Here is a 24,585-nt window from a genome sequence, read left to right on the forward strand (position 1 = left end):
CGCGAGAGCTACTACTAAACTGCCGCTGCCACCGACCCACGAGGAAGAGAACAGTTAAGGTTGCAGCCACACCATCCACCATCCACGGCAGGAAAAACAAAGAGTAGAAAAGTGACAAGTTTTCACATCACCAAATAAACAAACCAACTTTTTTTGTCAACTTTTTTCTTCCAAAACGAAACTTAAGTTACAGTTAAAGTTACAAACTGACACACGTTTAAATATTGTTTGTAATGATTTAGAAATTCAAAAAATTGCCAAAAAAAACACATTTTTACCGTGAAAAAGCATTGACTTTGACATTTTTTTCTCTTACCTTTGCTCTGTGCTTGATAAGTAAAACAAATTATTGGCCTTTAACCAGAAAATGTATCGGCATAAATTAACATCTGATAGGGGGGCGGTAGTTTCCGGTTATTTGTTATTTAACATTTTTCAGCTGCTGGGATACTGAATGGCGTGAAATGTATTTTAATTTGTTGTAGTACGAAGACGAATTTCGTGTATTAATCTGATATAGTCGGATAATTTAACTCCTTTATTTAATTTTAGTTGTCAATTAAATTGTACTAATGCTTACCTTACAAGACGGTACAGAAGACTCCGCTTTAAGTGTGGATTCAGCTAAGGTATTTAAATTCCGTCCAAGCTTTTGAATTGTGCAACTAAATGTTTTGCTTAAACTATCAAATAACAATAAAAGTATTAATTATAAAACTGTATGTGTTTCTCTACTAAAAAGAATAACCTTTTACGAGGTCTTCTCCAATGCAGAGTGTAGAAATATTATTAGAAACCTTACAAGATGAATTTGAAAACTGTGCAACTTTCACTTCATGCTCTTAATTTTACTGCTCATAAAAGACCAAATTCATTACTCTGTACATAAGCTGCAGTCACATTTTATGATAGGGCTTGGAGCAAAACCTACAATTATGTTACGTTCATTAAAAAAATTAAATTCGCTTTTAACTGTAGTATAATTTCAAGTTTTGTCATCAGTTACTGCACTTTTTAACAATAAGAAACATAAACCGTTATTTTTTTTTCAACTTTCGTGTGAATACTTGAATGGTACATTTCCAAAACTTTCTTTGTTTTCTTGGTGCTTTACAGGGGCGGCGAGTGGGGGTTATTAGTGCAGGGGCAAGAAATTTTTGGAAGGTAAAGACTTTACTTTTGGCTACGTTTGGGTGATCTAAGGGGGCTTTGGAAACTTTTCCCCTTTCTTTGGTGATGTAAAGGTAACTTCCCGAAAATAATCCCGCAACTTGTGTCTTAGAAAATCAAATTTATAACACCTTTAGCAAACTAAGGGCAAGGTGTTCTGGAGTTGTATCCCGAAAATTTTGTAGTGTTGAATTGTTTTAGAAATGCTATTTCAGAATATCTTTCAATTACTTAATGAGGAAAGAATAAGTTCGGAGGTTCTCCCCGGTTATCTTTTGGAATTGATAAAGCCCTAAAACATCAATTTTAGATTTCCTTTGGTGCCTTCAAAGGAAAATGAGGAGGACTGCTTCCGAATCTGTTTCTTAATTGAAGGTTTAAAATCGAATTTTACTGATGTTAGGGAGAAGCGGGTTCGCTTCCTAGAAAAAATTCCGAAGTTGGAATCTTATAATAACGCAAATTTAGGCCCTCATTGAGGATACAAGATAGAAGAAGCGTGTTATGGGTTCTCCTACGGAAATTTTCAAAATCAAAGTTTTAAAAAATTTAAGCTGTCGTGGGGTGATCTCCCCAGAATCTTTTTGACAGTTAAAATCTTAAAACGTTCAGACAATCTTTAATGATGAAAAAATGTGGAAACTGCCGCCCTACCCTTGCCCCCCCCCCCCCTTCCTCCCCAAATCACCACCACTGGTGCTTTACCATCTATTAGCCTTTATCATATGAAACAAAGTTTTGATTTCTATAGTGGTAATTTTATAAATAAAGCTGTTTGTTGATTATTGCTTAATTCTTAAAAGAAAAACAGTATGCCACAAGGTTTTTCTAAAATTATATTTATTTACTTTTAATATGTTAATTAAATAAGTATCCTTGCAAGCACTTTAGTTGAAAGAAATATTTTGGTGAATGCAATCTGGATTCAAATATTTCCTGTCCACTTTCACAAAATGTCTAATATACTACCAAAGAAAATTTAGCCAAATAACTTTGCAGTTAGTTCGTACATGTGACTGTAGCACCATGCTTATTGTTGTTTATTACATTTATGGCTTAATTTGCATTAGAGCTCACATAAATAGCTCTTGAACTTCTTTTCAATTTTCTGTATTTTTTTTTTAAATTAGACTGAATGGTACTTTGCCTTTAAAGGTTTGGTGACTTGTTTACTGTCTACCTTGGCAACAAATCCAATTATAGAAAAATTGCTTGAAGCAGATTGGTGATATCTACAAGTGTATGGCAACCATAGAATTCAGAAATTGAAGTTGTTGAATGTCCCTAATTACGAAATGTTTAGTTTTTAATTGCCAGTAAACGAATTAAAATCGGCAAAAATACAAAATGCCAAATGAAATGGCATAAAAAAAGGATATATATGTTGAGACACATATACATGCAGGAGAGGATTTTTTTCATCCTTGTTAAAGTCGTAAAGTTTCTTTCTTATTTAATTCGGCTCTCCTCTGATATGCCCCCCTCTTGGCGAGATTTTAATTTTTCGCTCGATACGAAAATCGCCAATAAGGCGATAACTTGGCAACCCTGGTTTTGCAACTTGAACGCTGGAAAGTAGTTTCTCGAAGTTTGTCTTTTTGCACGTGTATGTGTGGTAGGAGGTAGGTGCTCATATGTTTCGCTCTTAGGGAGATTTTAAGTTGAATACTCTAAAATAAAGTTTCAATTCAAACTTTATTTTAGAGTATTCTTTTTCTTGTTGTTTTTTAATGTTAATTTAGTTGAATTTTCTATTTTAATTATGAGTTCGGTTTGTGATGTTGTCCAAATGTATCAATTGAAATTTTTGAATGAATCTTCTTTTTCTTTTTCGTCAGGTCGTCCAACGTTTGGACGTACCGGAGTCCTAAATAAATTTTTTATATTTAAACTAATTGAAAATAAAGAGGTTTTTTTAGAATTTTTAAGGGAAATTGGTTTACTTAAGAATGAAATGTTATGTTCTAGATGTAATTCTGTTATGAAAATTTAAAAAACTAAAAAATGTTCAGATGGGTTAATTTTTTTTTGTAGAAAGGTTATTGGGGGTGTTGTTTGTGGAAAAGAAGCAACGATCAGGAGTGGGTCATGGTTTAGTTCTAGCAAGTTGAAAATAGAGGAGATTTTTTTGATAACATATGAGATTTTAATTGGGACCAAAACTGCTGATATTGAAAGTCAATATTTTTTTTCATCACAAACTTTAGCCGATTGGCGAAATTATATTAATGAAGAAATATTAAATTACATTGAATTAAAATCCGAACAAATATTCCTAAGAGCGGAACATATGTGCACTGCCTCACGTGAGGAAGTAAAAGAAAAGTAAAAAAGGTAAGTGAACATATTTTGAATTATTGTGTTTTTAGTGTGTTTCTGGTAGTTTGTATTTTGGTCTGGTTGGCATTTTTGTAGCACAAAAATGGTGTTAATTTCACATAAAATCTGTGACTTTATTGTATACTGAACGGAGGAGATCTGTGACTTATATCCGACTGTGATGTATATTAAAAGTCGGAGGGATAACTGGCGAGCCCGAGGTCTCATAGTACTTTCGTAATGAGACCGAGGCAGGGGTCTCATTACGAAAGTACTATGAGACCGAGGGCTCGTATCCCGGAGAAACAACGGAAAAAAATTAATGCATTAATTTCATTAAATAATTAATGATATAATTTGAATTTTTCCTGTTGGCGCTAAAAAAGCATCGCTAAGAACGATGTATGACATATGACGTCATACATAGTTTTCTTGGCGACGCTTTTTTGGCGCCAACAGGAAAAAGTCGCCAAGAGGGGGGTATATCAGATTTGTTCCTTTTAATTCTCCAAATTTTTTTCCTGGAAAAATTTAAGCAAATGTAACTTAACCATGGGGCAGTTTAAGCGCGGGGCCTATTGAGAGCTTTTGGTCTAATCGGCTTAAGACCAGCTCTTCATCCCAATGATAAATTAACAAATTAAAGTAAATTGTGGGGTAATGGTTGAGAAAAATATGATAGTGAATGTTGTGATAGTCATCGTGGTAAGTTCACTGCAATTGTTGGAAATTTATTTTTTAAGCCAAGTGTATTGTTCAGAACTTTTTAAAAAGGATTTAACTTTTCTTTGTATTGTTCCCTGTTAATTTTTTATTTATATAGACATGTTTTTGCTATGTGTTTTTAAGAATTTGTTTCAATCATTTAATTTCGAAGTGATGTAGTAATCTAAAAAAAGTTGTTAATGTGAAAATCCAAAATCTGGTACCTGTAACATTTGCCAGTGAATATCAAGATTTACCATACAAATGATTGAATATTTAAAGTGAATTGGTAGTGAAAGTTCTCCAATTTCGATCTTTCAAAGTAACAAAGCTACGGTTCGATAGAAAAATATTTGTAGTCCCGGATTTGCGTACCCACTGTGCGGGGGGGGGGGGGGGGCACGCCAGCCCAAGAAATTGAAAAGAAAAAAAAAACTAGCATTATGAGTTAGTGAGGTTGCAAATACACAGCTGGCCTCTGGGAAGGGGCCCTAAAGATTTTGTTGTGCACGGTGGGGGGGGGGGGGCAAAAATTTTTAGATCCGGGCCTGGCTATTTAACTACATTAGAAAATCCTGTGTCGGATTGGATAAAAACTGTTGAATACCAAATACAGATACATATAAATGTTATCGTTAATGCAAGATAAGCACCCTGTTGATCTTTTATTTGTAGATGCATTTTAGCTATGTGTTTTTCAAAGTTTAAGTTTTACAAACATTTGCTTTGAAAGAGTTACCGTATTATCGGGCACGCTAGAAAAAAGCAAGGTTTACGAGCATGTCAGAAAATTTGAATTTTTTGGCATGCTGGATAATTTGAGGTTTATTTTGCAACGAAACAAAAGTAAATTTCCCTGTTCAGTTTCAATCAGAAAGCATACCAGTGTAAGGAAAAAAGATTAAAAAATCCCGAAAGTAACCTTTCAAAAAAATGTGTTTCATATAATATGTGCTTGTTATTTGTGGTAGGTCATTATTAATGAATTTAACTATAAACCAGTAAAGTAATCAATTCAGAAGCAATTATCATTACTGCAATTAGTTCATAATTTTTTAAGTAAGTTATTTTAGGTTCCTTTTACAGAGGTAAGTTTGATTTTTATTTATTGAATAGCTATGGTAAATTCTTTTAGCGCTAGTTTAGGAGCTGTGACTTACTGCTCAAATGTTTGCTTACTTAGTTTTAATTTAATTTTTATTAAAAGACACGTTGTTAAACAATATTTTTCTTGTTAAAATAACAAATGACATTGTTAGTAAATATTTTTAAGAAATAAACTGTTAATTAATTATATTAATACTAATAAGATATGTTTTGAACTAATATTCATTTTTTTAAGCTCGGAACATATATTTTTTATAGTATTAGTTTTTTTCCTAACCTCGAATTTTGTGGCTTGCCGGAAAGGATCAGGCAAGTGTTATTGAAAATCTAGTGACCCTCGAATTTTGCAGCATGCCGGATAATGAGAGGTAATATGGTATGATTATCTGAAGGAAAGGACAATGGTTCTACAGAAAGCTGTTTGACTACAGAAGAACATTCGGCATTAGACTGGATTAATTTTTAAACTATACCGAACATAAATTACATGTATGTCCACTATTTCCATTGTAAAAGTAGCAAACCTCTTTTGTCAATCAATCTGCTACCTTGATAAGGGATGTATGGATGGTGTAATAAATGTATTGTCCCCCCTCCCCACCTTTGCGCAGGCTTTTTTGGGAAGATGTTGCACCCTGACTAAGGTAGTCAATCCCCAAATCCCGCGCACCATTTGAAGTTTGAATCTCTTTACTTCATGGGTGCTCATATGCAAAATTTTAAGGTAGGGGGGGGGGGAGGGGGGCTCAGATATTTCCCCCATGGCTTAGTAGGATATTTTCCATATGGAAAATGATTTCAGTACATATTAAAGGTTATTAAAACTTGACATTTTCAATGACTTATTCATTAATGGCTGGAGAAGAAATGTTTTTAAATTTTTTCAAAGAGAACTACGAAAAGCAAGGAAGTTTTAATTTCTAGGGGGGGTTGAACCCCCACTTGCCCCCCTTTTCCCTCCCCCTCCAGGAAAAGCAAAACAGACTTTGTGTCCCATATGATAAACAGTGGATTTACCCTTTAAGAACACAATAAAGTATTGTTCTGAGAAGGAATAAAGATGAATTAGCTGAGTAATCTGCAAAATTCCTTAAAACTCTAAAAGAAATGACAGAAAGTTGGATGTAACACAGGATGATTTGCATGATAATGGAGTATATTAAGCTGCTCAAGTTTTTGATAGTCTATTTAAAGTGAGACGCAAAATTAGCAAACTTATCCAAATACTGAGACTGCGACTAGGTGAAATCAATTGGCGTTCACCCCCTGCTGTAATGAATCAAATGCTGATTCAATGACGAACATTAATGAAGCAACATGGGTATTTTCAATGCAAGTTAGTTTTAATGTTTGGGGTTATAATACGATTGTTTACAGCAACATAGATTTTACCATTAACAGTTTCATTCATAGCTAATGGAAGAAATGCTCAGTTTCAGCAGAAATATTTTAATTCTGCTAGTAGATAAAAGTCTTTGATATAGGGAATTCAGAAAAAAGGCCAAAACTCTTGTTTAAAAAATTAAATTATACATTGGTATATAAATTAGTAAAAACTCTTTCAAAGTTAGAGCCAGTGAAGAATAAAATATCTCGCTGGAAAAGATTGTCACCTGTAAAAATGAATGAAGTTAATTACCACGATTGATATTAATAGATGGATAAGGATTATTAGGCTTTGTAGTCGGGGGTTTCTTAAGTATTTTAAAACTAGAAAATAACCTGTCATGGTGTGATGCAAGCAAAAATGCCTTTTTATGAAAGAGTTTGGCCGTCATATTTGACGCATCCCAAAAAATATCCGCACCTCAAAGTCAAACTAATGTAAGTCACATCTTCAGTACTTTGCAGGAGAACGTAAAACTGTAAGTTTACTACAGTGGTTCAAAAACTTTTTTCAGCTAGAATCAAGGACACCCCCTATTTTTTTTTTTTTTTTAGATTTACTTATGTATTATGCTGTAAAAGTTTTAGCTTTTTATTCAAATTTTAAGAGGATGCTCAGCTCAATGACCCCTTAATTCAATATTAGTTGTAGCATAGAAAATGCCACGAATTTAGAAACATTCACTTTCCCCAGCTGTTTTTTTTTTTATAAATAATCATTTTTTTGCAATGTTTTTGCGTATTACTAGTGTATATTATATGTAGCGTTGTTTTTTCATTTCCATGTATTTTTTAACCCCCTCCCCATATTTATGAAGTTTGGGGGAGGGGGTTGAGCACCCTCTTTCAGGTGAAAGAGGAAGCTAAAATTCTTCCATTATATTACCATCTACAAGTCTAAAAATATTGAGGGGTTTCCTGTTTAGGAGAAACTTTTTTTTTCCATGTATTTTTGAACCACCCTAATGTTTACTGTATACAAAAGTTGAGACTCTCATGCTCTTAAAACATTGGTAAATAAATATAAAGGTTCCCCACCTCCTAACAGAATTACATTGTTATGGCTTAATGCAGAATAAGATTCTACATGCAATGTAGTAATAACCAGAAAATAACAATTTTTGGAGCTGAAAATAACAATGTTAGTATGACTCTAAAGTAGATATATATGAGAGAAATATAGTAAAACTTATTCAGAATTCTATATAAAAGTTAAATAATCATTCCGTTCATAATACTATGAAATTAGCAACTGATCAAATGTTTTAATTTTCTAAGGATTTCACAATCAGTACAAAAGCTGTTCTCAGCTCGTCAACATTGCCAGATAAATATTGTTAAAGTGTATCATCGCAATTGTAATAAATAAACCTCGCATGTGATTTAATTTACTACTTTTTGCTAAAAAATAGAGCTGAATTTGAAATATATATAATCAGTCTGAAAATTTCAGAAAAATATTTAAAAATTTGGACTAAAAGTAATTTTAGAACAAACTTTATCAACAAAACTTAATATTGCCAATTTATTGTGTTCCACAAAAGCTAATGAACTATACAGAAAGGGCAGGCAATATTTAAAAAATAATAATAAACCCATTATTTTCAGTATTATTTCATGTAAACCCATTATTATTTTTGATTAAATATGATGTGATGGAGTGATGTTTTAAGTGGGGTTCCTCAGGGATCAGTTTTAGGGCCTCTTTTGTTTATTATATTTATGAATGACATCAATGAAAATATTTCTGGAAGCATGAAATGTTTTGCTGACGATGTAAAAGTTATGGGGATTGTCGAAAATGAAGAACAAGTAAAACAGCTACAAGAGGATTTAGATCATATTACTAAGTGGGCAGATAAATGGGGTATGGCAGTTAATGTAGGGAAATGTCAAGTGCTACACTTAGGTCATGGAAATAAGCGTATGAGATATCGTTTACAGGATTCAGTCATAAATCAGGCAGAAAATGTTATGGATCTGGGTGTCTTTATAAATCAGGACTTCAAGTTTAGTCAACAGTGCAGTATTGCTACTAACGAAGCCAACAAAATGCTTGGGTTCATTAATAGATCTATTTCAAACAAATCTAAGAAAGTTCTTCTGCCTTTATATAGGAGTTTAGTAAGACCTCATTTGGAGTATGCTGTTCAGTTTTGGTCGCCTTATCTGAAGAAAGATATTTTTGTATTGGAAAGGGTTCAAAGAAGGGTAACTAAATTAGTAAAGGGACTCTCAGATTTAGATTATGATACCAGACTTAATAGGCTTAACTTGTATAGCCTGGAGCAAAGGAGAGTCAGAGGGGACATGATTCAGTTATTTAAATTTATCAAAATGAAAGATGTAAATGAATTAAATTTTTGCGGGGAAAGCAGGACAAGGGGTCATTGTTTTAAGCTATTTAAATGTCAGGCTAACTTGGAAATCAGGAAAAACTACTACTTTAGCAGGGTCGTGGGCACTTGGAATAGCTTACCGGAAGAGGCGGTAATGAGCAAGGGAGTGGATAGCTTTAAGAGGGCCATTGATCTTCATTGGGGACTAATTAATTGACTAGGGCCAGCCTAGCTGGGCCCAGAGCCTGTTGCTGGTCGTCACATTTGTATTTGTAGGGTCTGGTGGGGGAAAGTGGTCAATGGGGTAAAGTGGTCATAATTCAAATAAATGGCTATACCTTAGAAATAAATGTTCGAATGAATGTGAAAATTTTATTTTAGAGTAGTGCAGTTAGAAACTACATTTTGAATACAAAATTTCACAACTGGCAAAATTTTATTTGGTAAAAAAAAATAATTTGTGTGATTATGAATTTTTTAAAAATATAAACAGCTTTTTTAACTTCCTTGGGAAATTTTGTTTGTTAGAATTATGAACAGATTGACTGCGCAGGGAGCTTCCTACACGTCTCAAGAACTCATACTCATTAGCAGTTAGCTGAATCTATTTTGAATAATTTTTTAGAACAATTTTAGTAAGATGGGGTAAAGTGGTCATAATATTAGGCTTAACGAATATTGTTCTTTTAAAATCACTTAATCTTTAAGTATAAGGCAGGTATAAATTAAATATTAATTTCACTTAATATGTATTGTTTTTACAGTAAACAAGGTTAAATATATGAGTATATGCGCATGCATACGCATATACTCGTGTAGGCACGTATAATATACGTATTCACATAAATGCACCAATAAACACGTATTTGGGTATCTCGTAGTATTTTTTATCTATACAGATATACATTCGACTATACACGTATATACCCGCTTATACTCGTACATATACGAACACTTATATACTCAGGTAGACACGACGTATATACGCGTACGTACTCGAGCTGACACTTACACACTATTATATGATATACATGTATGCATGGTGAGTTTTAACTCTTGGGAAAATTTTTAAAAGGTATTAGAGAGGAGGATAAGAAGCAAGAATCATAAGAAACATATGGCCACAAACTCAACGCTGACGCGCTACATGCACGCAAAGCCAGAAACTAATGAATGCAAAACAGGTCACAAATTTATTACAAAAAAGACAATTTTACACAACGACTTAAGAAAGTTTTAAAGTGATTGATGAAACTTGCGGCCGGCATCTATAATACATACGTCGCAATCACTCTGTTGCAATTACGAGACTCTTGAAAAACTTTCATCAGTCGCTGCGCCTTTGTTGCGATGCGTGTATTAGAGCTACTACAGGCCTTACCTATTAACAACCGTCTAAATATTTCTTAAGAACTAAAATGTCGAGTAAAATCATCTTTGTGTAATAAATTTGTGACCTGTTTTCATTCCATCGATTTCTGGCTTTGTGTGCATGTAGCGCGTCAACGACCATAAGTTCCTTATGATTCTTTGCTTCTTATCCTCCTCTTTCACACCACTTAGGTTTTGCCCAAAATCTTGGATTCACTATGTAAGCATACATGTATATTAGCGGATATACTCGTAGATATACTTGGATACATGTACTGGTGTTTACACGTAAATGTACGTATATACGTCTAACAAGTATAGAATCGTGTTTACGCGTAAGCATACGTATATACTCTTGCTTCCACATATATATACGTGAGTAGACACGTACCAAACACGCGCTGGATATATCCACGAATTAACTCGTGTATACCCGTATATGTATGTAAGTACACTAATGGCCGTTAAAATTGCTACACCAAGAAGGAATAGTCTGAATGAAACAAAATTTTGCACACGTGATGGCAACATTGACACTAGAAAACGATTACAAAATGAAAGCAAAATGATCATTTATTACTGGAAAAATCTCACATGAATGGAGGTTTAAGTACCCTGTTGCGCCACCTCTAGTTGGAATTTAAGAATCGATACGGTCGAGCATTGAGGTACAGCAGTTTCGTACGATGTGTTACATCTTCTCGTACCACAGTTCCTGTAAACGCGCCACTAATTTGATCAAACTTACAGGCTGTCCAATTTACCGTCTCAAGTGATCCCAGATATGCTCAATTTGTGACAAGTCACAAATCGCAGACCAGCGCATCACGCAAACCAGAGAAAGTGATAATGCGGAAGAGGAAATCCCTTTACACCCTTGCTGTGTTTGACCGAGCATTATCATGTTAAAAAATGGTTCCTGGGAGCCCCGTCTTGAGTGCTAACAGGTATGAGTTTGATCGAATGAGTGGCACGTTTACAGCAACTGTGGTACGAGATGGCGCAGGATATCGTAGGAGACTTATGTCTCAACGCCCGATTGTTTCGCTTCAAGTACATCGTACATTCACGCTAGAGGTGGCTTAACAGGGTACTTAAACCTCCATTTATTCGAGAATTTTCCAACCATAAATGATCAATTTGCTTTAATTTTGTAATCACTTTCTAATGTCAATTTTATTATCACGTGTGTAAAATTTAGCTTCATTCTGGCAATTTCTTCTTGGTGTAGCAATTTTAATGGCCAGTAGTGTATCTATGTACACTTATATATGCGTATATACGTCGACTATACACGTATATACTCAGAAACTCAGGTATGCACGTATATACTCGAGATACATGTGCAAACACGCAAATGATGTTCGTTTTGCGCGTATATACTCGCATATACATGTGACTCGTATATACTCGTGTAGACACGTATACACTCCTGTAGGCAATCACGTATACATGCTTATATGCTCGTGTATACACGAATATACTTGAGTAGGCACATGCATGCATGTATCTGATGTATACATGTATTTATTCATATATGTACATGTTCACTCTTGTTTACACGACACGTATATACTCGTGCATACCCGCATATACTCGTACATATACTTGTAACTATAAAAATAACCGAAATATACAAATAATAGGGTTATTTGTACAGTTTTGCAGCTGTTTTTAACTATGACCACTTTACCCCATGCTATGACCACTTTCCCCCACCCCATGGGGTAAAGTGGTCATAAATACAAAGGGAAATGAAAATGTTATAAAACTACTTAAATCAATATTTTTTTTCCTGAAATTCAATGTACGTGTTCTTTAATAATGCAATGCAAAATAATAACAAAAAAAGTTGAATTATTTAAAGAATTTATTGTATTTATTATCCATCTAAGTTGAAAGCCTACGATTTTATGACCACTTTACCCCACCAGACCCTATATTATATCTTTCTTTCATTTTTCATCAAATAACTATGATTTTGAAACAGACGATATTTTATTAAGAGATAAACTTCATTCTTTTTTTTTCTTTGAGAATCTAAATTTGAATTTTTGGTGATTTCAATAGAGGCATCAGCATTATTCCATCAGTTTTGGCTATTATATATATGAAGCTAAGGTTATGCATTTTGACTAATAAATTATTTCATGCAAGTACTAACATCATGATTAAAATTATTTTTTTAGAACTTGATGTAAGAAGACAGTTTATTTTATTTAGTGTTTCTTGTATGTGTTATAGAAACATTTTTCATTTTACAAAAAAAGTTCTCTTTTTTTTTCTATTCTAGAATCGCTCGGACACTGTTGATCTCTCAGATCAGTCTCTTCTTGTGGATATTTCTGATGCTTTAAGTGAAAGAGACAAAGTGAAATTCACCGTCCATACTAAAGTAAGTTTTAGTTATAGACAAGTTAAAGCAGTCAGATAGTTGATAAAACTAGCAAAAAAAGAAAAAAAAAAAAAAGCAGATTATGCTTCTCACTTGGGGGAACCAAAAAAACTTGGCAATTTTAATTGTTGTCAAAGCAATGGAAAATAATAGTGATTATAAAGTTAAAATACTTCCACTTTCTAATTGCTGCCAAAAACAATAGAAAAATTGTTAAATTAATTTTGTTAATAAATTTAACAAATTAATTTCAAGATTGAACCTTAGCAAGAATATATTTGTGGATTTTGGGCAGTTTAAACTTTTCAAATAATGCAGATTTTTGAAGATTCCTTTGATTCAAGTCATCAGTTCAAAAGTGTAATTAACACTGCTTAAGTTCCGCCTTTAAATTAGGTTTTTAGCTATTACTAAAAATATTAACTTTATTACTGTTATTTTTCATTGTTTTTGGCAGCAATTAAAAGCGGATTTTGAGTATTGTTTAGTTTTCTCATTATTTATAATATATTTTCTACTTTAAATTATGAAACTTTGCTGTGAATATATCTAAATCAGGCGTAGAAAGAACAGACAACAGTTCAGAATGTAAAAAAAAAGACAAAAAATAAGAGTTTCACTTCTTTTGTGTGTCTTTACAACAATTTTTGTAATATATTTTATTATCATTATTTTGAGTACTAATAAATTGACTAGAACCAGCCTAGTTGGTCCCAGAGCCTATTGCTGGTCGTCACATTTGTATTTGTATTATTATTATTATTATTATTTTATTTATTTATTTATTTATTTATTTATTTTTTTTTTGAGAAATGCCTGATGGACTCAGCAAATAGAGTAAAAAGTCTTGTTTTCGAACTTACCTTTATACAAATACGAATACAAAAGTGACGACTAGCAACAGGCTCTGGGCCCAGCTAAACTGGTCCTAGTCAATTTACAATTCCCAGTGAAGATCAATGGCCCTCTTAAAACTGTCTACTCCTTTGCTCATTACCACCTCTTCCGGTAAGCTGTTCCAAGGTTCCACTACCCTGCAAAAATAATAATTTTTCCTAACATCCATGTTAGCCTGAGATTTAAATAGCTTAAAACAATGACCCCTTGTCCTGTTTTCAGTGCTAAAATTCAGCCCCGTAACAAAAACCCCGTTTAATAAATTTAAACAACTGAATCATGTCCCCTCGGTCTCTTCTTTGCTCAAGACTATACATTTTTAGCCTTCTAAGCCTGGAATCATAGTCTAAGTGAGAAAGTCCATTTATTAGTCTTGTAGCTCGCCGCCTTTGAACCCTTTCCAATGCCTCCCCCCCCTTAAGTCACCAGCAGTTTAGAACTCTGCATGCTTCTCCTTGCAATCTTTGTTTGAAATCATTAGCACTGTGTTACTGCAAGGTATATTGTGCATGGCCGCCGAGAGCCATCACCCTTGTCAGTTTGGTCATTGGGCCCCCTAGCAAGATAAAACTTATAAAATTTATGCTGTTCCAATCCGGGCCCCTAGATTCCAACTAGGCCAACATGGTCTCTCCTCGGGCCTGTTAGTGTGATTTAATTAATCTTAAATGGACCAGATAGATTGCATTTTATAGACATGTATTTTCAACGTATTACTTTTCTGACATTTTTACATGAAAAATAATGGAAAAAAGTATACAGATGTAATATCCCCCCCCCCCTCCCTTGGCGAGATTCAAATTTTAGCACAGTACAAAAATTGCCAACGAGGCGATGAGCTTTTTTTTACGTAATTTGCATTTGAAAAATTAGTTTTAAAATTAAAAATTTGTACACACTAAGTGTAATTTCATTGCTGCCAACTCTACTGGTTCATCCTGGTGACTTTCAAACTTTATTGCTTTTTCCCAAACTCCTTAATAAAGTAATTATCTTTCTGGATTTTCATCAAAAGAATGAGATTACCTAAAAAGGCATTTTCCGGTAATTAAAACTACTGGAAAGGAAAATTCCCTGCTGTGAAACAATCACCAACACAGAAACAAAACCTTTTAATACAAGAGTATGAAACTTCTATACATCTGATCATTTTCGTACATGTTTACAGGGACTGATTTACGGCAGGGCATTCAGGGCCTGGGGCACCAAAGGAAAGGAGGCACCAAATTTCTGTCATCAATTTTTTTTTCAGGGACCAGTGTTCGGGGCCTCTAACTAAAGGAAACAAAAAAATTTTGTCATTTGACAATTTTTTTTTATTAAATGAAAGCACATTAGCCAATTGTTGCGGAGAATGATCGTTTTCGCTACTGAAGAGAATTAAGTGTGGTTGCATACTCTCATTTCTGATGGTAAATTATCTTTATTAGCTCTATTTGCAATAGAAAGAAGTTTGACCTAAAACTTGATTATGAGGACATTATAGATGAATTTACTACAAGAAAACAGAGAAAATATATAAGGAATCATTGATGCGCAGAAAGCACATTAGGATTTTCCTTTGCCATTTGTATCATAGTTTTTCCATCTGCAACTGTAAAAAAAAATTTTTAACATGAAAACCATAAATTTATTTTAGATTTATATTAAATGATTTCTTTGCAAAACATCTTAATTATTAACTTTTTTCGTATGAAATCGGTATTTTAAAGTTTTCTTTCTATCAAAATAATATCCTACAATTACCATCATATTTTTTGTGGGGGGGGGGGCACCATATTTGTCGGTGCCCAGGGCACCCAGGTGTGTAAATCAGTCCCTGCATATTTAGCAAAATAACAGCGTCAAATGGCACAAAATTGCAGATGACTGCAGAAAGGTGTTTTGGCATCTGGCGAACATTTTTGTCTGGTGTCTTTTGATCCATAAGCTTATTTCTTTTGCATTGAAAAAGGCATTTCTTGTAAGGCCGACACATGTGTGTGCAGTAAGCTGCAGTTTGTGCTATTTGACATTGTTATTTCTTATTTTAAACAAGATATTTAACTCATGTTTATTTTATTTTCCTTTTTTTTTTTTAAATTTATTTCCCAAGACAGTAAAAAAATCCCTACTTCCTTACTTTTCACTTGCTGTAAGGAACTTTTATCAGTCATTAGAGAAAAAAAAACTATTCCTATTTTAAAACTTTTTATTCTAACTTAATAGTTGTAGTTTTTAACCTCAAAAAAGTCATAATAGAAATAATAGTGATTTCAGTTTCCGAATTTTGAGTGTTGTACAGGCTTAATTAAAAAACCCCTACTTATATTTTAATAATCCCTTTTACACTCAAATTTTTGTTCTCAGTTTTATTTATGCAAACTCTCCCTAATTTTAATGTATAAATGTCTACAATTTTCAGTCTTTGATGCTGGCAGTTATATAATTTGACATTTCTTTTCTGTTCATTAAAATTTATTTCTGTTCTATTTATCATGTAGTAACTGGTTCTTTATTAATAAGTACTCTTTTTTAAATGTTTAGACAACTCTTCCGTTATTTGCAAAGCCTGAATTCTCTGTTGTAAGACAGCATGAAGAATTCGTTTGGCTTCATGATTCATTCGAAGAAAATGAGAAATATGCTGGATTTACAGTAAGAATACTAACTTTTTAGTTTATATACATATGTATATGTTTTTCTTCTATTGTGTATATTACATACTTAGACTTGTGATGTTATTGCTTTGGATAGAACATTCATTATGACAACTTATCAATGTACAAATTATTCTCTCATGTTACAACTATGTTAGTAGATTGTTAAGCTTTTGGGTGTTTGCTTTATTGTCGATTTAATTTTTATATGCATTGAAATGGATTTAAATTATTAATAATTTTTATTGATAAATCAAAAAGTTTGATATGTCTCCAACCGAAATTTCTCTAAACCCCTACCTTGAAAATAGTTTGAGACAAGCAATGCCTATCTACACAAGATTTATCATAGCTGGTACATACAGAGTGTATAATTGGGCCCTGAATAAAATGTATTCTCTGTTACAAAGCTTCCCAAACTTTATAGCCAGCTGATACCTTTCATAGACCAAAACAAAGAAAGTGAAACAAATTCTTGTTTAAAATCTCATTTTTAAAAAATCTGAAAAAATGGATTTAAAAATGTATAAAAATCACACCCTACTCAAAAGTAATTGCTGAATGATTTGACTAATTTGGATGGTTTTGGTTATTGAACTTAAAAATCTACTAGCAGTTATACAAAACAGAAAGGCTTGTTAGATAGTAAAAATTTTGTGCATTGTTTAAAATATATATACATATATGAACACAGAGCATATATTTCAAATATTTAAGCACTTTATTTGTAAGAAAATACAACTATCAATCTTCATTTTCATTCATAAAAAAAAAAAATCCATTTCTTCCAATGTTTCCAGAAAAAATTCGGGGGAAAAAAATGAGTGTTTTTTTTTTTTTCCAAGGCTTTAAAATTTCTGGACATTTTGCGTAACTACTTTTATTTTTCATAATAATAGTATTTTGTTTTTAAAATGAAATTGAACTGTTTTAGATTCCTCCAGCTCCCCCTTGTCCAGATTTTGATGCTTCAAGAGAGAAGCTTCACAAACTTAGTGAGGGTGAAGGAATGATGACCAAAGAAGAGTTTGTAAAAATGAAGCAAGAACTTGAAATGTATGTTTTTACTTTTTCCCTTTTAATGCAGTACCTTTTTAATGACAGATTTATGTCAACTTTGGTAGTTTGTAAAATTTTTGAAACTCTTAAAACTAAAGATAATGAACTTTCTGGAAAGTAATCTTCTGCTGTTGGGTTCGCAGTAGGGTTTTAGAAAGAGGAGATCTTGTGTAACTAATTTATTCCACTTCTATGAAGAGGCTACAATGGCTTTAGACAACAAAAAACTGGTTTGGAACTGTTTTTCTGAATTTTTCGACATAGTCACGATTTTTTTATTCATTTCAAAACCTGATTGCATCTGCTATTGCAAAATACGATTGTTTTAATTTACTATCCAATTCTGCCACTTTGACATCAATATTTTTGTATTGACCATTATTTTCAACCATTATATTTTACTTTTGATAAGAGAGGACTTGTAAATTCGTCTTTTTGCCACGCCCACTGGAAAATGTCAATCCAGTTGCAGCCAAATTGATTTAAGTCGATGCCATCTGTAAAAACTAATATTTTTTACCATTCTTTATCTTGGAAGTCTTAAGATTTTAGTTAATAAAATTGATTGGTAATTTTCATAGGAGACATTTTAGATAGCAATAAAAGGCAAAAATTGGAATTCTAATGCTTTGGTAATGAATATGCAGATGTTGCAAATTTCTCTAACTCGGGCATTTTTTTCCGTATTTTTAGCTTTTCTTAAAATTTTGGAAACCGTGTTAATCATTTAAATTATTAAATATTCCTTTATTATCTGGTTCAAAACATATTTTAGTCATGAACTTTTTTCAAAAAAAAAACTTCATTTCATTTGTTTTTTAATTTTTCATATTTTTGTTTCTTTATCATGATTAAATGTTAAATATGAAACTGTTTCAAATAAAAGTTGTGCCTTTTCTTGATCTTCAGATCTGTTAATTAAGTTTGGTATAACATATATGGCTACATATAAGATCAAATATGTAAACTTATAAACACCAATAAAAAAAATTGTAGATTTATTAACAGCTCTTTAAAACTCATTTGTAATTTGTTGAGGTAAAGTTCTTTTAACCCTGTTTTTTCTTTTTTCTTTTCTTTTCTTTCTTTCTTTCTTTGTTAATTTTTTTAAAAAATATGTAAATGAGTTTAAAGCATTTTTATCTCACTTAATTTTTGTGTACATACAAACTGCATAAAAAGCAAACAAATTTTAGAAATAGGTTGACACACTATAATTTAATTGTGCACTAAAGCAGCAGTGTGTAATCAAAGTAAGTGTGTGAAATAAATTTAAACCTCAAGTGCAAGAAAAAAGTTTGTCAGTACAGTACTTGTCAGTTATAAAAAATATTTGACAAATAAAATAACAAAAGTTGAGGTTAAGGGAACTTCCATTATTAGTTGGAATTAGGTATTTTTTCACTTTTAATCTCCTCCTTTTTTATTATTTTATCATGTTGCTCAAAATTAATCATTGTTGCTCTAAATTTTTTATTACTTTATCATGTTGTTCTAAAATAGTGTTTCAAGCTATCCAGCTTAAAACACTATTTTAGAAATTAGGTTCTTGGCATTCCTCATTTTGCATTAAATCATCTTACCAATTATTTGTGGGTTAATGGAGATTGGAGTGTACCTTAATTTAAAAATAGTTGCAATTAACACTTGGAAAAATGTTTTTTATATTTCCAAATTACCAATTAAACTACCTAATAATTTATATATTATGTATTCACTCTTCTAAAAAAATATATTTTTTTTAATTTTAGGGAATATTTGGCTACTTTTAAGAAAACTGTTGCTATGCATGAAGTTTTTTTACAGCGTTTAGCAGCACATCCTATGTTCAGAAGTGACAACAACTTAAAAATATTTTTGGAGTATGAACAAGATGTAAGAGCCTTTTGTTGTTTACAATTATTTTTTTTATAAAAAAAAATCTGATGCAATTTACTTATGATGTCAAATACATCTTTTTAATTCCTCTTTATAACTTTAGAATGCTGAAAATTTACATTTTAGTGTACTATATCTTGTTCAGTACTTCTACAACTTTGTTTTATAAATACATTTATGTATTCTCTCTAGTTCTTAAAATTAAAGAAACATATTGTCAGCAAAATGTTCTGTTTTAATCCAAAATTTCTTGACTTTAAATTGTGTATTAATTGTTTCTTCCAGCTCAATGTAAGAGGCAAGAACAAAAAGGAAATATTGGCTGATTTATTCAGTAACATTGGCAAAACTGCAGATGATTTACTTCTGTCTAGTACTCAAAAGGTATTTTATTTATTTTCTGGGTACAGTCAAGCCCTGTTTTACTGCAAATTGATGTGCAACAGAATAACGGTAAAGGGCAGTAACTGAAAGTTTTTCTTTTTCGCATTTTTGTTGTCTATTGTAAGTTAGCTTTATTGTACGAGCTTGCTTATTTGGTTTTCACTGACAAAAAGCATGAAAAAAAGAGTTTATCGTAATATTTCCCTATTGTTAGTATTGAATACAAAACATGTTTCTTCAAACATCTTGTAGACTCATTTCTGCAGATACTGCCATTTACCTGCCCAGGGTGGTATTGGCCTAGTAGGTTCTCACAGTCCGAAGGAGATAGGGTTAGACACAGACAACGTACAGGTTTTAATAGCATTGATTCTGTCAAAATGGGGACCCTAAATTTTCATATGTATTCAATTTTGTAAGATTTCTCATATCAAGAACAAAAAATTAATTCCTAAATTTTGACAAAGTAAAACTCAAACGCAATGCATTATGAAATTAGACCGACTTAGTGGTAACATTGCTGCTGCAATAATCCCAGGTCAACAGCTGAATTGAATGCCAAATAGGTTATGTTGAAAAAAAGCATTACTCTCACCTCTTGAATATTGTGTTGCAGGCATGAAACAAACAGGAAGTAAGATAAAAGAAAAATTGTTTTATTCTAGGTATGCATAATATGATAGTATGTGGTAAAAACAAAATTGAAGGAGAGTTTGATTTTTTTTTTAAATTCAATTTAACTTTTTTGCTCCCAGTTTTTGTTAACTGCTAAAATATAGTTTGATTATACTCTCAGGAGGAACTAAAAACATCCTGGACGACCTGTGTTCTTGTTTATTTATGTTTCGATTTATTCAAAACAATGAGAGATAACCTAGCTTCAAGTAATTTGTTATCCAAAATGTGTTCTAAAAATTTTTAATTAATCTCTCTCTCTCTTCTTTTTTCTTTTTATAGGATGTGGATGAATTTTTTGAACATGAAAGAACATTTTTAATTGATTATTACAATCATATTAAGAATGCTACATACAGATCAGACAAAATGACGCAAAGTCATAAAAGTAAGTTTTCCTATTCCTATACTTTCGATCAAAAATATCAAGCTTACGCATATGAAGACAACTAAATACTTTTACAAGTACAATGTATCTCTTGTATTAATCATATTTCCTATGGTGCAAAATTTAATTTTGTGCATTTTTTTTTCTATTGGCTTTTGGTACAGGTCCTGATCCAGCCAAAGTGTTGGCCTGGTCCCCTCTCACAAGAAAACTCACTCATTTTTATAGTATCATAATTTCAGGTAGATAAGCCGCCCTATCGTATACTCTAAGCGTGCAATAATTTACTAACTAGAAACGAGTTCATCGGATAAGCCACCCCATCTTATACGCCATAGAAGAGCGTATCAAAACATGGCACTCCACCCCTCTATATATATATATCTCTCTGTATAATTATGTATGGATGCGATTATTTATTAGAGTTAGAAGGAAACTATCAAGCGACTGCACTTGTTGATAGATAGAAATGGAGTAAACTTCGTGTAAAAAAAAGATCCAAAGACGTTACGATTACGCAAAAAAAAAACTAATGTTGCCAGATAACATCTACATTTAGGATTTGGTTGGATGAGAAGTTTTCAAATCATTGCTATGCTAAGCACTTCATCAAAAAATTGTTTAACTTCTATCAATTGTTTTTTATCATCATTGAGACATTTTAAAACATTACTCAGACTACAGGGATTCTAACTCAGGCACGCTTTTTCAGCCTTGTGAGATGTATGGTACCATCATGAATGTGGCAACACTGGAAAGAACAACAGCGAACAGTGGTAAAATCGGCGCAAACTAACGCAGGTTTAAGGGAGTGATAAATTAAATATAATGAGAAACCTGTTTCATAGTGCAATTCAAGAGCTCTACTAGCGTTTTTTTAATGAATTTTAACATTGGCACTCAATTGGACGAACATGAGAAACACAAAGAAGGGGGGGGGGGGTTGCTTCAGGGGACATGCCGCAGACGTTAAATTTCAACTTTAAAACATTTATAATCCGTGGTTTATCTACTCGAAATTACGGTAGTTATTTCAAAAGAGGGGAAGAAAGAAGGAAATTTACTCTATTTTGGTGCAAATAAAATTGTGGTGTCCAGTCCCAGAACCATCTGGACTACTGTTATGTTACCGTTAGGACACTGATTGTATATTTATTGCCTATTTATTTATTTAAAAATTTGGAAATGAATACAGCTGGGGTGCTACCGAAACAAAATTGATGAGTAGAGAGAGACAGTTAATTTTCAATGGATGTTAATTGCAATCACAGTAATGTGCCCTGTTAGCAACTTTTATTTTCATCAGCATTCAGCACATCAGTTATATAATCATGTTGATTGACACCAAGACTATTTTTTAATCTTGTATAAATCCATATATAATAGGTGACTTGGCTTTATCAAAAAAGAACTTTAATGGTATAATCTATACAAAATGTATTATTTAAATGTTTTAAGACTGTTTCATCAGATGAAAGTTTAAAATTAGTACCTACAGGAAAGAATTGGAAACTTTTACCTGTAAAACTAGAACACGGTCCACCCGATTTGAACTAAGAAGGGGAAAAAAGAAGACTGATGTTACAAAATCGATGTTAGTATAAAGGAGAGTTAGCTCACTTATTTCTGAATGAATTTTTTGTTAAAATAACTAATTTGCTTTAGCAGTCAGAAGCAATTTTTATATTGTGCATTTTACTCATCAACAGCTAAAATTAAAATCCTGAACCTTTTGCATTTAATTTTTTTTATCCAGTATCAAGATGATTATTTCACAGTATAATGGTGTCTTTCTCTACCATTCTTTTCTTATGCCAGTCGGCAAGTCACTGAAATTGTCAATCAGTTTGACTTTTAGGTAACTGCCCTTTTTAGTGTAATCAAAATTTTGATATTTCATAGCTGATCAATTTTGATATTTACAAGATCAACTGCCATTGTAAATTTCCGATTTGTGCTAATTAAACAAGCTCTCAAGATGCTCTTGAATTAACTGCAAACATATGTTAATCAGTATTTATACTTTGTGTTATACACGAGGGTCAGGGGGCACGGCACAGTTCAGTGTTCGTGAAGTGAAAAAAAAGGTTGATCTACTTATGATAAAGGTTTGGTCTTCAGGATCAAAATCAGATTTTGGAAAATGTTGGAAGGCGGAAGCAGGAATGAAAAAATTATATTCACTAAGGTTAACTCATCACATGATCAGAAGACAAATTTGAGGGTTGCTCAAAAATGAGTGAATAATGAAGTATGTTAATACTTGATGGCTATTTTTTCAAACTATTGCAGAATGAATAAAAAAGCTAATAAAACAAGTTTCTCTTGTAAAATGGATAGACAAGCCATCATTAGCTGTTTTTAATGAAGCATTTTAATTTCCAAACATTATGGCTTTCGTCAACTTATGCTGTAAAAACATTAGGTACATTCAAGCTATTTTCAGTCTTGAACTCTTCTCACAGTTTGCATCCATGTTTTGTTTTAAAATTTGAACATCAACATAGTAATTAAGGTTAATTGACTTAAAAATATTATAAAATTTAATGATTCTATCCAGTTTTGCTCTTGTTTTGTGCTTTATCCCAAGTAGTGATTTTTTTTTTAATTTTATGCATTAAATTACGTATAATTTGATGACTTTTTTTTTTTTTCAGGTGTTGCAGATACCTATATTAAAATTTCCTCATCGCTTGTTCAGTTAGCTACTATTGATGGATCAGAGTTAGAAAAGTATGTCCTAATAACTGAAAACTGTATAAGTTTCTGAATGTTCAAAGAAAAAAAAAAATCATAGAATTAGCTTCAAAATCATAAATGATCTTGTAATATGAAATCAACCTGTTCTTTTTACTTCCAATGTAAAAATTAATCATTTAGATAGCATTTAAGCATCTTAAACTTGTTCCTTTAACAGGTAATTCTAATTGGTTTTTATAGAATCCTTAATTGTGCTTGTCCTTGAAATAATTTTTAAACTCATAAATTAACTCCAAGTTTATTTTTGAAGAGTTGACTGCATCATTATAAAATACAGCATATTTGCATTTTTATCATAATATAAATTATTGTGAAAATTGTTAATATCCTTCTGTTTCCCTTGATTTCATTTTGATTGCCTGGATTGAGATTTCCAAAACTGTGGTCTCATTGTGTTTCATTTCTTTTAAAAAGTGATGGTGCTGAATTTTGCAATCCTAAAGACATATTTTTTGATTTAAATGTTTAAGTTCATCACACTTCATGTTAGTGTGACAATATAAATCAGGCACGAATTAGACTATGATCGGATTCAGATGTACACATCTCTAGATTCATTTCCAAGAATTGTCATTATTTGCAGTCTGAAAAACAATATTTCAATTAATAGGGAAGGTGCAACCTATTAAATGTTCATATTTTAACTATTGGATATCGTTAATTGACCCTCAAAACTAAAAAATTCATCGCCGAATTTTAAAACACCGTGATTGATTTTTAATGGATTTTTAAAAATCCACGCACAAAAGTGCTCTCTGAAACGTCACGAGCTTACGTCGCAGGGCACTAATGGGCAGCCTTCCGCCGAAGATCCCTTGTTTTCGCTAGGGATATTTTGAGCGCGCTGATATTTTTATTTTTTGAAATTCAATAATCCCTTTGAACACACTATGGAGGCCGGATTCGTTAAAGCACAATCTAATAATCTTCTTCAAGTAACATCAATGATGATATTCGAATATTTCCGAGAGAATGAGAGGTTTAATGTTCCAGAAACGCGAGGAGATAAGCCTTTTACATTTAGTCTTCGAAGTCTAATGCACGTCCTTCGGCTTCTCCCGTATCGGAAGAGCGCATGACGTCACTTCCTATGCCATTTGACGTCACAAGCGC

The 24,585-nt window shown here is 32.3% G+C and overlaps 1 protein-coding gene across 1 annotated transcript; it reads left to right on the forward strand.

The window, feature by feature from the left end:
• The first annotated feature begins 402 nt into the window (after positions 1-402).
• On the forward strand, positions 403-23,482 carry LOC129228675 (sorting nexin-6-like). The gene is made up of 8 exons (XM_054863359.1): positions 403-629; positions 12,691-12,792; positions 16,216-16,326; positions 17,263-17,384; positions 19,139-19,262; positions 19,551-19,649; positions 20,607-20,712; positions 23,370-23,482. The coding sequence occupies exons 1-8, from the start codon at positions 573-575 to the stop codon at positions 23,480-23,482; spliced, it is 834 nt and encodes a 277-aa protein (XP_054719334.1). The 5' UTR covers positions 403-572.
• Positions 23,483-24,585: the final 1,103 nt, after the last annotated feature.

This window comes from Uloborus diversus, chromosome 8, assembly GCF_026930045.1.
Source record: "Uloborus diversus isolate 005 chromosome 8, Udiv.v.3.1, whole genome shotgun sequence".
Classification (NCBI taxonomy): domain Eukaryota; kingdom Metazoa; phylum Arthropoda; class Arachnida; order Araneae; family Uloboridae; genus Uloborus; species Uloborus diversus.

Bases quoted from the DNA above. Each gene is read 5' to 3' on its own strand.
- LOC129228675 (XM_054863359.1), top strand. From the start codon at position 573: ATGCTTACCTTACAAGACGGTACAGAAGACTCCGCTTTAAGTGTGGAT. The intron at 16,327-17,262 runs GTAAGAATACTA...GAACTGTTTTAG, and splicing joins AGAAATATGCTGGATTTACA to ATTCCTCCAGCTCCCCCTTG. The intron at 20,713-23,369 runs GTAAGTTTTCCT...TTTTTTTTTCAG, and splicing joins AATGACGCAAAGTCATAAAA to GTGTTGCAGATACCTATATT.